This window comes from Rhodamnia argentea, chromosome 6 (genome assembly GCF_020921035.1).
Source record: "Rhodamnia argentea isolate NSW1041297 chromosome 6, ASM2092103v1, whole genome shotgun sequence".
In the NCBI taxonomy this organism is placed as follows: domain Eukaryota; kingdom Viridiplantae; phylum Streptophyta; class Magnoliopsida; order Myrtales; family Myrtaceae; genus Rhodamnia; species Rhodamnia argentea.
The window spans coordinates 26,356,734-26,367,673 of NC_063155.1; the positions used below are offsets into that span (position 1 = coordinate 26,356,734).

At 42.5% G+C, this 10,940-nt stretch overlaps 2 protein-coding genes across 4 annotated transcripts; one reads left to right on the plus strand and one right to left on the minus strand.

Moving 5' to 3' along the window:
- The first annotated feature begins 1,866 nt into the window (after nucleotides 1-1,866).
- Nucleotides 1,867-4,468, plus strand: LOC115728570 (PLASMODESMATA CALLOSE-BINDING PROTEIN 3-like). 2 transcript variants are annotated; one of them, XM_048280575.1, is made up of 5 exons: nucleotides 1,867-1,945; nucleotides 2,074-2,140; nucleotides 2,567-2,806; nucleotides 2,960-2,996; nucleotides 3,768-4,468. In XM_048280575.1, the coding sequence occupies exons 2-5, from the start codon at nucleotides 2,089-2,091 to the stop codon at nucleotides 4,030-4,032; spliced, it is 594 nt and encodes a 197-aa protein (XP_048136532.1). In that variant the 5' UTR covers nucleotides 1,867-1,945; nucleotides 2,074-2,088; the 3' UTR covers nucleotides 4,033-4,468. The 2 variants fall into 2 exon arrangements, with proteins under 2 accessions (XP_048136532.1, XP_030514753.1); XM_030658893.2 differs by lacking the exon at nucleotides 1,867-1,945 and having other exon boundaries at nucleotides 1,952-2,140.
- A 512-nt stretch (nucleotides 4,469-4,980) lies between these two features.
- LOC115728522 (uncharacterized hydrolase YugF) lies at nucleotides 4,981-10,439 on the minus strand. Of its 2 annotated transcripts, none has more exons than XM_048280574.1 (10): nucleotides 10,092-10,439; nucleotides 9,497-9,591; nucleotides 9,325-9,422; nucleotides 9,175-9,224; nucleotides 8,675-8,770; nucleotides 8,444-8,569; nucleotides 6,519-6,611; nucleotides 6,298-6,393; nucleotides 5,462-5,527; nucleotides 4,981-5,253 (listed from the first exon to the last, which is right to left on the minus strand). In XM_048280574.1, the coding sequence occupies exons 1-10, from the start codon at nucleotides 10,236-10,238 to the stop codon at nucleotides 5,098-5,100; spliced, it is 1,023 nt and encodes a 340-aa protein (XP_048136531.1). In that variant the 5' UTR covers nucleotides 10,239-10,439; the 3' UTR covers nucleotides 4,981-5,097. The 2 variants fall into 2 exon arrangements, with proteins under 2 accessions (XP_048136531.1, XP_030514702.1); XM_030658842.2 differs by having other exon boundaries at nucleotides 8,480-8,569; nucleotides 10,092-10,435.
- Between the last annotated feature and the right edge of the window lie 501 nt (nucleotides 10,440-10,940).

Genomic DNA, 10,940 nt, shown 5'->3' on the forward strand with positions numbered 1-10,940 from the left:
GCCCCTCAGCGAAATAATTGCCCAGTTGTGGAAACCCCACAGATGCTGTAGGCCTCGTACCACCGAAATCGATCTGAGATTGGAGGAGAGAAGACTTGATTTGTAAGTGCAACTCGCCCCTAAGTAATCACCATTGAAGTTGCTTTTTCTGGGTGGCTTTGACCCATATGGATCGCACGAGTCGTTACGAGTAGTATCGGAGAAGCCTGTTGATCGGAAAGATGTGGGCACTAACTGCTATAAGGCAGGAGTTGCATGTCGGCTCTCGAGCTTGCGGAGTCACTTATTCATTCGACCCGAATGAGGGGGTCGGTCAAAAGGCTTGCGGCAATAATACAACTCGCCCTATATGGTTACCGCCTAAACGGTTAAGAAAGAGCTTAATAAGTTTGCTGTGCGGGTGAACTGTAGAAACAGGTCAAACCCTTTTCACCAGAGTGATTAAGTAATGCGGAGGAAATCTTTCTGGGCCGATCGAAACAATCGAAAGCAAAAGTGTTCCTTGAAATTTGTATAGCTTGAGGAACAATCAAAAACTTCCTTCAGGTCTCTGCCCAACGTCCAGATATCTTTCGTCTGTTTTCACACTCGGACAGCACTAAATTAAGGACGGCCCCAAGGTTAATTAGAAAACGACTATTCGATCTTTAAGTTAGCATATGTCGGGCGCCGCTAAGGAGTGTTTTTCTTTTTTTTCTTCTTCACATTGATGACTGCGCTGCGCTAATAGTATGACAAGCAAAAAGCTAATTACGGTCATATGCTTAAAGTATCCATTTTTCCAAATCTTTTATTTGTCTACCTATTTCAAACTTTCATCACCATTCATCAAAAAGAAGAAAGCTACGCATCTTCTTTCTGGAAAAAGAAGAAAGCAATGCATTTTCTAGCCAACTCAGATCACCTCTGCGCCACCGCCAAATCTTTGTCATTAAGCACGTCCATGTCTTTTCACGGGGAATCATGCTTATCATTACTGTCAATTACCTTTCCATTGGTAATCATTCTAAGTCATATTCGGGAGATCACATAGATATGATATTGCACTGGGATGTCTAACTAACAAGTACGGATTAAACGAGGTTTGAAAGCTGATACAGTGTTAATGAGAGATGAAAGCCTAGTAGACATCGGTTGAGGACGACCGTGAGCATCTAATTCCGAGTTAGGATGAGCAAGATAAAATCGTGTAGTAATTTCCAGCGTTCGTATTTGCTTACGATATCATAATCGGGAGATTGCGAGCTGTGCGCCTCGAGTAGTAACATGATTATTCCGCATGCATGGGGGTAGCAGTCGGAGGAGCTTTGTCGATGCCCTCGCTGTCTTCCATCATCGTCCTTGTCTTCGGTCCTGATGTTATACCTCTGCGGAGGGAAAGAGACGAGATCCATCTCCTAATGGGAAAGCTTAGTCAGACAGTTTTTAATAGCCGCGTTCATTGCTCCTTAAGCTGACAGTAATGTGATACATTTATCTTCTTGTAGTAAAACCCTTGGCGATTTACAATAAAAATCAAAACTTTTTACGAAAGGAATGAACAAATTAAGGTTAAAGGTACAGCACCTCGAGGTAGATGCTGGATGGACCATGCTTTTTTGCACAGTGCACATGGGTTTGAGAAGGTTCGAGAGAAGTGGACAAGCAGTCTCGTACGTGGGTGAGGTTGGGCTTCACTATTGCTCCAAAACGGACAAAAAGTTGAATAGCAAGATCAGAAAACAAAGAATTCTTTCGGTCGATGGAGAAAATATACAAATACAAAAATTGGGTTTGCTCTAATGTCGGTTCACAAGTCCCGGACCGTCACCCACCTTTACCAGAACTATTATAATAGCCTACGGTACTAATTACAGAGGCCATAGTTAAATACATTCTGGGGACACATAAAAGGCCTGAAAGGAGATGCAGACGCCACCACCCACCATAGCCACTTCCCGTCACTCTCGTATTCTTGTCTAGAGCGCTCTCTCTCTCTCTCTCTATCTATCTATCGAGCGCACACAGGACTCAAAGATCGCCATCTTCATATAATCGATCTCATCCAGGGCTCTCTTAATCTGATTGTTGCCAGTCCAGCAACCAGACATGGCTTTCTTAGCCTTTTTGATGCTTCTCTTGGCCATGGCCGGCTGTTCAAGTAAGCTTCTATATTGTTCTGCCTCTTTTACTCCCAATCTTGTTTTCTTTTTCAATTCCCCGACCTTCATAAGCTATATGGAGAGGAGCAGTTTCACTCTTCTGTGATAGATGGTCACATCTTGTTTTGGGTTCTGAAGAGATCTCTTGCCTCTCGTCTCATTTTTGCTTCATCTTTGTTGAGAAACTGGTCCCTGTTTGCGGCCAAGAAACAAAAAGGGAAATATTAGTTCCTGGCAGAAAAGGGTTTTATTTCACCCAGTGGATGGTTGGTCACAGAAACAGATCATGTCCAGATTTCTCTCATCTCCTGGATTAGCAGAAAGCATTTCTTTAAGAAGTGATTCAGTTCTTCTTTGAATTGACTGTTCAATGATGGTCCTTCTTTTGTTCTCTTTTCCTCTTTGTTGTCTCTGCCTTTGTTTAGGCGCAACATACTGTATCTGCAAGGACGGGGTGGGCGATTCAGCTTTGCAAAAGACCCTGGACTATGCTTGTGGAGCCGGTGCTGATTGCAGTCCAATCCTCCAAAACGGGGCTTGTTACAACCCGAACACTGTCAAGGATCATTGCAACTATGCTGTGAACAGCTACTTCCAGAAGAAAGGCGAAGTCACCGGTAGCTGTGACTTCTCTGGGACTGCCACCACTTCAGCCTCTGTTCCCAGTAAGACCCATCGAGATTCTGTTCTCTGTTCAATCATTTGGGGCCTTTCTAATTTTCAGTGTTTGTCTTGGGTTTAATGGTGTAGAATGTTGGATGGTTTGCCAATGTCTTCTCCCTTTCTCATATGTCTGAATCTGATGTGTATGTGTACAGATCAAGCTTCTGGGTGTGTGTATCCTGCAAGTGCCAGGTATGCTACTTCTAGTTTCTTGATTCTCCAGTAAAGAGAGAATTCCCAGATTACCATCCCATTACTCTTCGGCAGCACAGATCACCATCAGACAAGGAAAAATCATTTTTGTCCACCTTACAATGGCTCTGAAGAAAAGCCCCTTGTGCTCAACCTTCTGAGGAGAGCGAATCTCGTACCCAGATTAAGCCCCTACTTTCTGCAGTGAACCCGATGACTTTTTAGACTTAGTAGGGCTCAAAGATCAAATCTTTTTCAGATTATTCTTGTTGGTAGTGGTGGGAAAACATGAAAAGAACAGTCCAGAATCGGAATCCAGTTCCTATTCTTGGATCTGCTTGCTCTGTTTTCCCTCCTGCTTCTGCTCTAGGATAGAAGCGAGCTTGATCTATACGTAGACGAGAGATTTTACTTGGGGGATTTTGCGACCCATGAACAAAGATGCCGTCAAAGACCTTTTTGCATCACGGGTTGAGAATTTTGGGTCGATTAGTTACGAAAAAGTGTATCCCGTGCTTAATTGTTGTGTGTCCCATATTGGTCGCGGGGTGAGCTGTCCCTGATATTGATTTTCCTACACACCCTCTGTCCCTTTCTTTGTTTATCTTCGCATGAGGAGACAGCATCATGTTTTCTTTTTTCAACTCAATCTAGAGAAGTAATCACTCGTTGAAAAATCTTGGTAACTTCTGCTCTGTCTTTCATTTACTTTGAGGGCCTCAATTGATCCTTGTTTTTTTTTTTTCCCCTCTGTTTGTTCTTTTGATACAGTTCCGCGAGCACCACACCAACCGGCACTCCTACAACAGCCACCACGCCGACAGGCAGCAATTCAACAGGCACCACGCCGACAACCTCCACCACGCCGACCACCACTACCACCACCCCGAGCTCCACCCCAGTGTTCAACAGCGGACTGGGTCCTACTGGCATCACTGATAGCAATGATGCTGCCATGTCCATCCAAAGAGCAAGCACGGTCCTTGCTCTCACCACCACCTTCTGGTTTTCACTCTCGTTGGCGTTGTGGGCCTGAAGGACCACAGAAGATTGGGGGGGAAAAAAAAGAGAAAGAGAGAGAGAGGAGGGAGGGGAGGTACAGCCTTTGGGGTTTGATCTGTGGAGGAGATTCGCCAGGAATGCCATGGGATCGGCATTATCTTTTTGGTATTTGGGGAATCATATCATCAAGGGCCAGACCCCACTAGGGTTTTCTTGTCGTCTTCCTCCCTGTGTGATTAAAAAAAAAAGGGGGGGGTGTTGGGAATTTGATTCCTGTTTTTCTTACGAGTGGTGACACGACCACCAGTGGGGCAGAAGAGGGCTGATCTTTTTCCTTTTCAGTTCGAGATTTATTATTGCTGTATATTTAGGGAGTAGTAAGTATTTTTTGTTACTTAATAATGTGTAACTGGTGGTGGCACTACTGCCGTGCTCTTTTTCTTATGTCTTGATAAGTTCCTTGCCGTTTACGCATCTAAGATCTACATCCTTGACGAAGTGACGGCTGACCTAAATTATGCGATGATGGAATGAGGAAAGGGAACGTCTGTATGATATTTATAAGAAGTGGCAATGCGAGGTAAAGAGAATAATCATATGAGGTGGAAACTAATAATAAGGAATATCTATGACGGAATAAGAAAAATTCATCATTTTGCAAAGTAGGTAAATTATCAGAGAAATTGACCTAATCGGAACACTTAAATTAGGCAGAGTTTAGATTAAGCTACTAAGAATTATACATTTCCGTTCTGTGTCCGCTGATTTTTCAGCTAGCAGTTTGAACATAAGGTTAATGCCGACAGACACTTGATACAACTCATTCACGGGGGGATCATTTGGGATTTTCATTTTTCTTCCAAGGAAAAGTGCGCGTGACTATCAAGCGACGAATGTAAATGTCAATCTATCGTGATAAGGATGTTCAGTCAGACTAGGCAGTTTTGGATGAGCGTGCAAAATGAAAATGCAATTCGATCGGTAATTAAGTAAGGTTGCAGAAATGATAGATTTAGAGGCGGCGGAATACCGTATGTCGCCGATGATCCCTGTGATGAAGACAACCAATTCTCTAAGAGCTAACGGCGGCGAATAAATTTCAGTTTAGAGAAACAAATTCAGCTTCTTTAGTGCTATCTTCCTGCACAAAGTCAGCTATCAAATTGGCGACGATGTTTGGCTTCTCCACATGAGGAAGATGGCCGCAGTCTGGTATCTGGCGAAGAATTGAGTTCGGCAGCTCATCATGCAGTCTCTGTAGAAAGTAGAATAGAAATTATTAATCTACAACTGAACATGGAACTTTCGGAGTTGCATGGTTCGATGACAAATTTGAAGTAATCCGGTTAATTGGTAAAGGAAATTTCAAAAGCTTTTTATACTAGTCAAAAGCTTGAAATGGATGATCATCTCCTCAGTAGTAGCTAGCTAACTATAGTTTAAGAAAGAGAACAAGAACCGACCACGGCAAATTTGTTGCTGACAATTATGTCATCCTCTCCCCATATGATGAGTGCTCTCTGCTTCACCTGTGATAGCACGTTACAGTCAGCACCCGAAAAACAACTAAAAAGGCGTATCCAAGATTTTGATCAACTTTGACACTACCTTTCTTGAACTTGCAAATAAGACATATAGACAAGCTCAATGATTGAAGGACAAGCAACTTTGCTGCTATACATGTGAGGAGAGATCCCCGAAATAAGTCGCTCAACTTTAATAAAAGAGTTACAGCATACAAGAAATGCGAGATATGAACTGAAAGCAGTTGTAACACATTCTTCAAAAATCTCCCAGAAATTGAGAGAGAAAGGAGCTGAAGGGAGGTGGAGAAGACTCGTGAAACTGGCGTTTCAAGTGAGTTATCTAGTAAAAGAATTTGCTTGTGTTACAGGAATGGATGCTCTTACCAAGGAGAAGAAAGCAAAGATCCAATTTGAAGATTTTGTAAGATAAAATGCATAATAAGAAGTGAAGGATCTGCAGCTGGGCACATATTGCAGCCTCAGGCTCAGTGAAGAATATTAAACAGCGACACTTCGGAAGCCATGGCAAAATGTTTGTCTTTTCTGATAAGAAGTCAATCGAACTTGGAATTAGTACAGACTTTCGTGCTAGATGCAAAACAATCTGCCATTGTAGCTTTTAGGTATGATGATCTCCCATGCTTTTGAGTCTGGGCATCAGACTATAAGGAATGACCCTTCACTGTTTGCTTTATCTTGTCAGAATATACAGGAAATTCTATATGCACCACAAACAAAGTTGCCAATAGATGGGAATACATCACCCTGCATACCTGATTAATCTGGTCGGTCACATTGTATCCACCACTAAGCATGAAATCAACTGAAGCATCCTCCCACCAAGGATACCGACAATGCAGCCTCCCGACCTAGATTTGGTTAGGATAAAATACAAATTCATCTCTTCAGTATCTTGAGGTGCATGACCGGAAAGAAGACCCGGGTATCATGAGTGAAAAGGCCTCATCTCATGAGCAACACGGCGAAGACTCACATTAGTCCAATCTAAGTTGGTGCTGAGTGGAAGACCACTGAATGCCAAAACATTTACATAGAAGCGGAGAGGAAAGCTCTTCAATATGGATACCTGTTACAAGAACAACACTCTCATCTGATCTACCGAGTCTCAAAAAATCAAAATCAGGGGGAAGTATATATATATAGTAAATCATCTCATTTAGCATACAAGATCATAGGCGAACTCGCTTAGAAAGATCAGGCTTTTGTTGTTGTTGTTATTGCAGCATGATGGAACTATAAACTGTTAAGTTTGCCCTTCATTTGCAACACTACTTACATGTGGAATTTTTCCCTAAGTGCCATAGTTTTGCGTGGAAGTTATGTGATTACTTTCATGACGAATTAATTAACTAATGCGTTGCAAAAGTTCTCTGGAGTTTATTTAGTACTAAGTTAAACTAGCAACCTCAACAGTGTCGAGTTTGATTGACCCAAAAAATTCAGTAAAATTTTATTTGCAGATATATGAAATCCATTCTTTGTGATGCACTGAGGTATACATGTCACAATACTTTTTGAAGTTGCCATAGACTCTGCCATCTTACTGTATCAACATCCTGTAACATATTTCACATTAATTTCACACCGTGCATAATTTTACTGTAACTGTAAGTAAAACTACCTGTTGTCCTCGGGCGAAGGATATGCAGGAGGCTCCTTAGTCCTCATGGAAACAAAAACTAAAGCTCTAGGTTTTTTCTTCCTTTTTTTTCCTCTGGGAGCTCATAAAATTCTCAGTTCCAGAATGAAGCCATAGATTATAGAAATATCCAGATGACCTCAGCCATTCTCCAAACCATGGCATAAGGAGTGTGTTTGTGGGGACTTTGGCCCCCCAACTTAAAACTTTTGACACAAAAGTAAAAAGCCATGTCACACAGCTTCAAGTTAGAGATTGTTAGAGGTAGGCTTAGTCAAGTTGTTAATTTGGATAGCAGAACGTTCTGGACCATCGGTTGGAATCATTGCCTATTCATTACACAAAGGTAATAGAATCTTTAGTTATAGTTGCTTTGATTTTGAAAGTGACGTGCAACTTTGACTACGATTAATCAAGTAAACTGGTACTTGTACAACTTCGTTTTTACAAATCCAAAAGTCTAATAGAGGTCAAGAAAATGCAATCTCAAGTTCTCAGCAAAGCCACACCAATTAGTCTATTTCATATCTTTACGTAGAGCAAAAATGTGGTGTGATCTCTCGGCATAGCCAACTTTCGCGATCTGACAATTCTGAAAATTAAAAAAATTGAAGTATCTCATATCGCTTATCTATATGATTTATATGCTTTTCTTGTACATGTGTCCTTCCTTCACCTAGGATTTAAGCTTTTTGGGTTAGACATTTGACATGTATCAGATCTAGGTTTCGCCTGGATATATTTCTCGCATGCGAGGCTCCTCCTGAATTCCACTTGTCATTCTTACTTTAGTTTACATATGAGAGGGGGTGCTAAAGCATCGCACATCACTCGTTTGTATGATTTATATGCTCCTAATATATATGTCGTCTCTCTCCACCGAATGTCTTAAGTTTTTTGGTTGCACATGCTATCAAGGAGCACCCAATTTTGAAACACTATACTCGATTGTGGTTCGCAAGGGGTGAGGGGTCTCGACAACAATGTGCCAAAGTCAAATTCCAAAACCACAGCTAACCGAAACACACACTCCGTTTGTTAGTAAGCTGTGCAGCTACAACTATCTCCCTTTCCTTAAACAAAGCCTTAAGTAAGTTCTAAAAACAAGCTAAAACTCGCCAGAAGTTCAGCAGCTAAGAATCTGGTCACTGGATGTTCAAAGCTCCAAGAAAATTGCATGAAAATGGATGAAAATTTTGAACCGAAGAAGATAATAACTACATCACCTTCACTAGAAGGTGGACTGACAATATACGTATAAATGAAGTTTTGAATCCTTCAGGGGTAGAACTTACACCAGCATAGGCAATAGCTCTAGGTAAGTTCGCCATATCCCCTGTGCCTTCAGCATATACACTGGCATCAATCAAAACTAGCTTTTCAACCTGGACAAGTTGAATCATTTAGCACCAAGTAACTCTTTCTAATCCAATTTTAGTACAATAGTTTACATTAGCAATGCTAACTTGTGGATATGTAGAAGTACTTACTGCCTCTGGATGGATGACTGCAAAATCGATTGCAATAGCAGCACCAAGGCTTGGCCCAACCAATATCATTGGCCTCTTGATGTAGGACTTCCAGAGCTACACCCCATACAAAAAACTAGAAAAGTTCGACTACACGAAACCGAATAAAACATAAAACAGTTTTCAACAATAGGAGTACGGATGGCAGCTTTCTGTTTTTATGTAGCTTTTCTTCTTTATTTCATACTGCAATTGACAGGTCGTTGAATTCTTAAGAACCAGTAACAACTATAAAACACGAAATGGCAGGGCACTAAATTAAGCAAAGATGGTGCCACCAAGCACCCTCTACCCTGTGAGGGGTTGGCGTGCTTTGTCCCTGCCGCAAAACGCAAAGACAGAAGAAAAATTGAAATCTGGTTGAACTTTGCAGTTCTTCCGTCAGTCAAACAAGGGGCTCACAGCTTTCTCAATAAAGAGTTTTCTTTCAGGACAACAAGATGCCCTGAAATGAAAAATACCTGATAAAAATGGTTGCACTTATTTGCCACATTGCATGCTGGAAGTTGTTCTTTCACATGCAAAAGAAAGAACCTTGAAGCAATTTGCGGAATGCGGAGAGACTTGGATGCTCGGAAGATTCAGCCAAGAGAAGAGGCATAAAAGCTCACCTAGATCAGAGAAACCCCAACCAAGAATGTCAATGGCCCAAGTCTCTAGACCAGCATCCTCAAGCAATGGATATGTGTATCTCCATTCTAAACAGGAGCTGCAGGACAAATATGCATCAGAAGAAGAGTGCCTATAAGCTCACTCTTGCAGAACTCCGGATTCACAAAGTACCTGTCAAAACCATGTAGCAGGACCACCGGATTAGTCTCTCCTTTTACTAGTGGCTTCACACAGCTGCTCATGATGCAGTTGTCTGAGAAGTTCACCTGCATTGAGCCGAGCAACAGAATATTGGATCAACAACAATGAGAAGTTCCTTTTCTGGTCGTGCCATGTGTTAAATTGTGTAAAAATTGAATTGAGACAATGGTTAATCTCCAATGCAGCAATAAGAAATGAATTTACTCTGCGTCGTGTAGAAATTGTCATGCTGTGTGGGGAAGGACCTCATCCGGTGTCTGTCATACATTTTGTTATCTCTTGAAGTGTCTTTAGCCAGTTCAGTGAAAAGCGATGATGGTCAAGGACTCGGCTCCGAGAAACTTGAGTAATCAGAACATCAAAAACATATTATGCGCCTAATGTCGTGAGAAAAGCTGTCGCTATCTGCCTACCGTCTAAAATCGGCAACAATCACATAAGAAATTACAACATAAACCGAGACAACCTCGAAACATTCACCGTGATGGAAATCGAGTCATATTACACGAAAGCACGAGTTGAAAAGCCAGAGAGAGAGAGAGAGAGAGAGAGAGAGAGTACGCACGGGAAGCCTCTCGATGCGAGAGGCGAGTTTGCGAGCGTAAGAATCCTTGATATTCTCCACCTCTTTGGGAAGGAAGGGAGGGAACGCGTCAGCCCTGGCACTGGCGGCGATTGGCGGAGGAACGGCGGCTAATGTCAGCATCGTCATCGTCGTCGTCGTCGTCGCCGCCGCCGTCCAGTGGCAGATGCTCTTGTCAAAGCATTTGCGTTGTGGAAGCTGTGCGTTCCCGTGGGCGACGAGACCCGCGGAGACAGTACTCTTGCGTGCTTCGTTTTGGTTTCAGTCGGTGTATGGTGTATGGTTCTCGCCAATCCATTTTTTCACAGACGAATCGCACACGCGGTGCAGCGGCGCGTGCTTCTTACGCCATCGCCCGGAGGTTAAACTGCTTCCCGCCACCTTGCTTGGGCAGGTGAAGACAGAATTTCGGGTAGACATGGCCACGGGCCGGTTTGAGCCCGGAACTGGCCCGTGAAAGAATCGGAACCGGGCCGTTAATCGGGACCGGCAGCTTCGAACCAGAACCAGCCCGGCCCCTCACGGGCCGGTTCCAGTTTTAAAAAATTAGGAACCGGCAAAAAAAAAAAAAATGGGAAAAGAGCACAGCTCTTTTCCGGGTTTCCCCCCAAGCCCCACCCCCTTCCCTTATGTCCGTTGCAATTATGAAACACATCTCCCCCACTTTTTTTTTTTTTTTGCTTCTAAAATTTCTATAAATACCATTCCCTCTCCTTTCATTTTTTCTCACAATTTCTCTCAAATTCTCTCAAATTCTCTCAATTCGTTGAATCCCGGCTCAATTCTATCAATTTTCTGAATCGCCTTTCCGCTCAATTTTCTAAAAAAAAA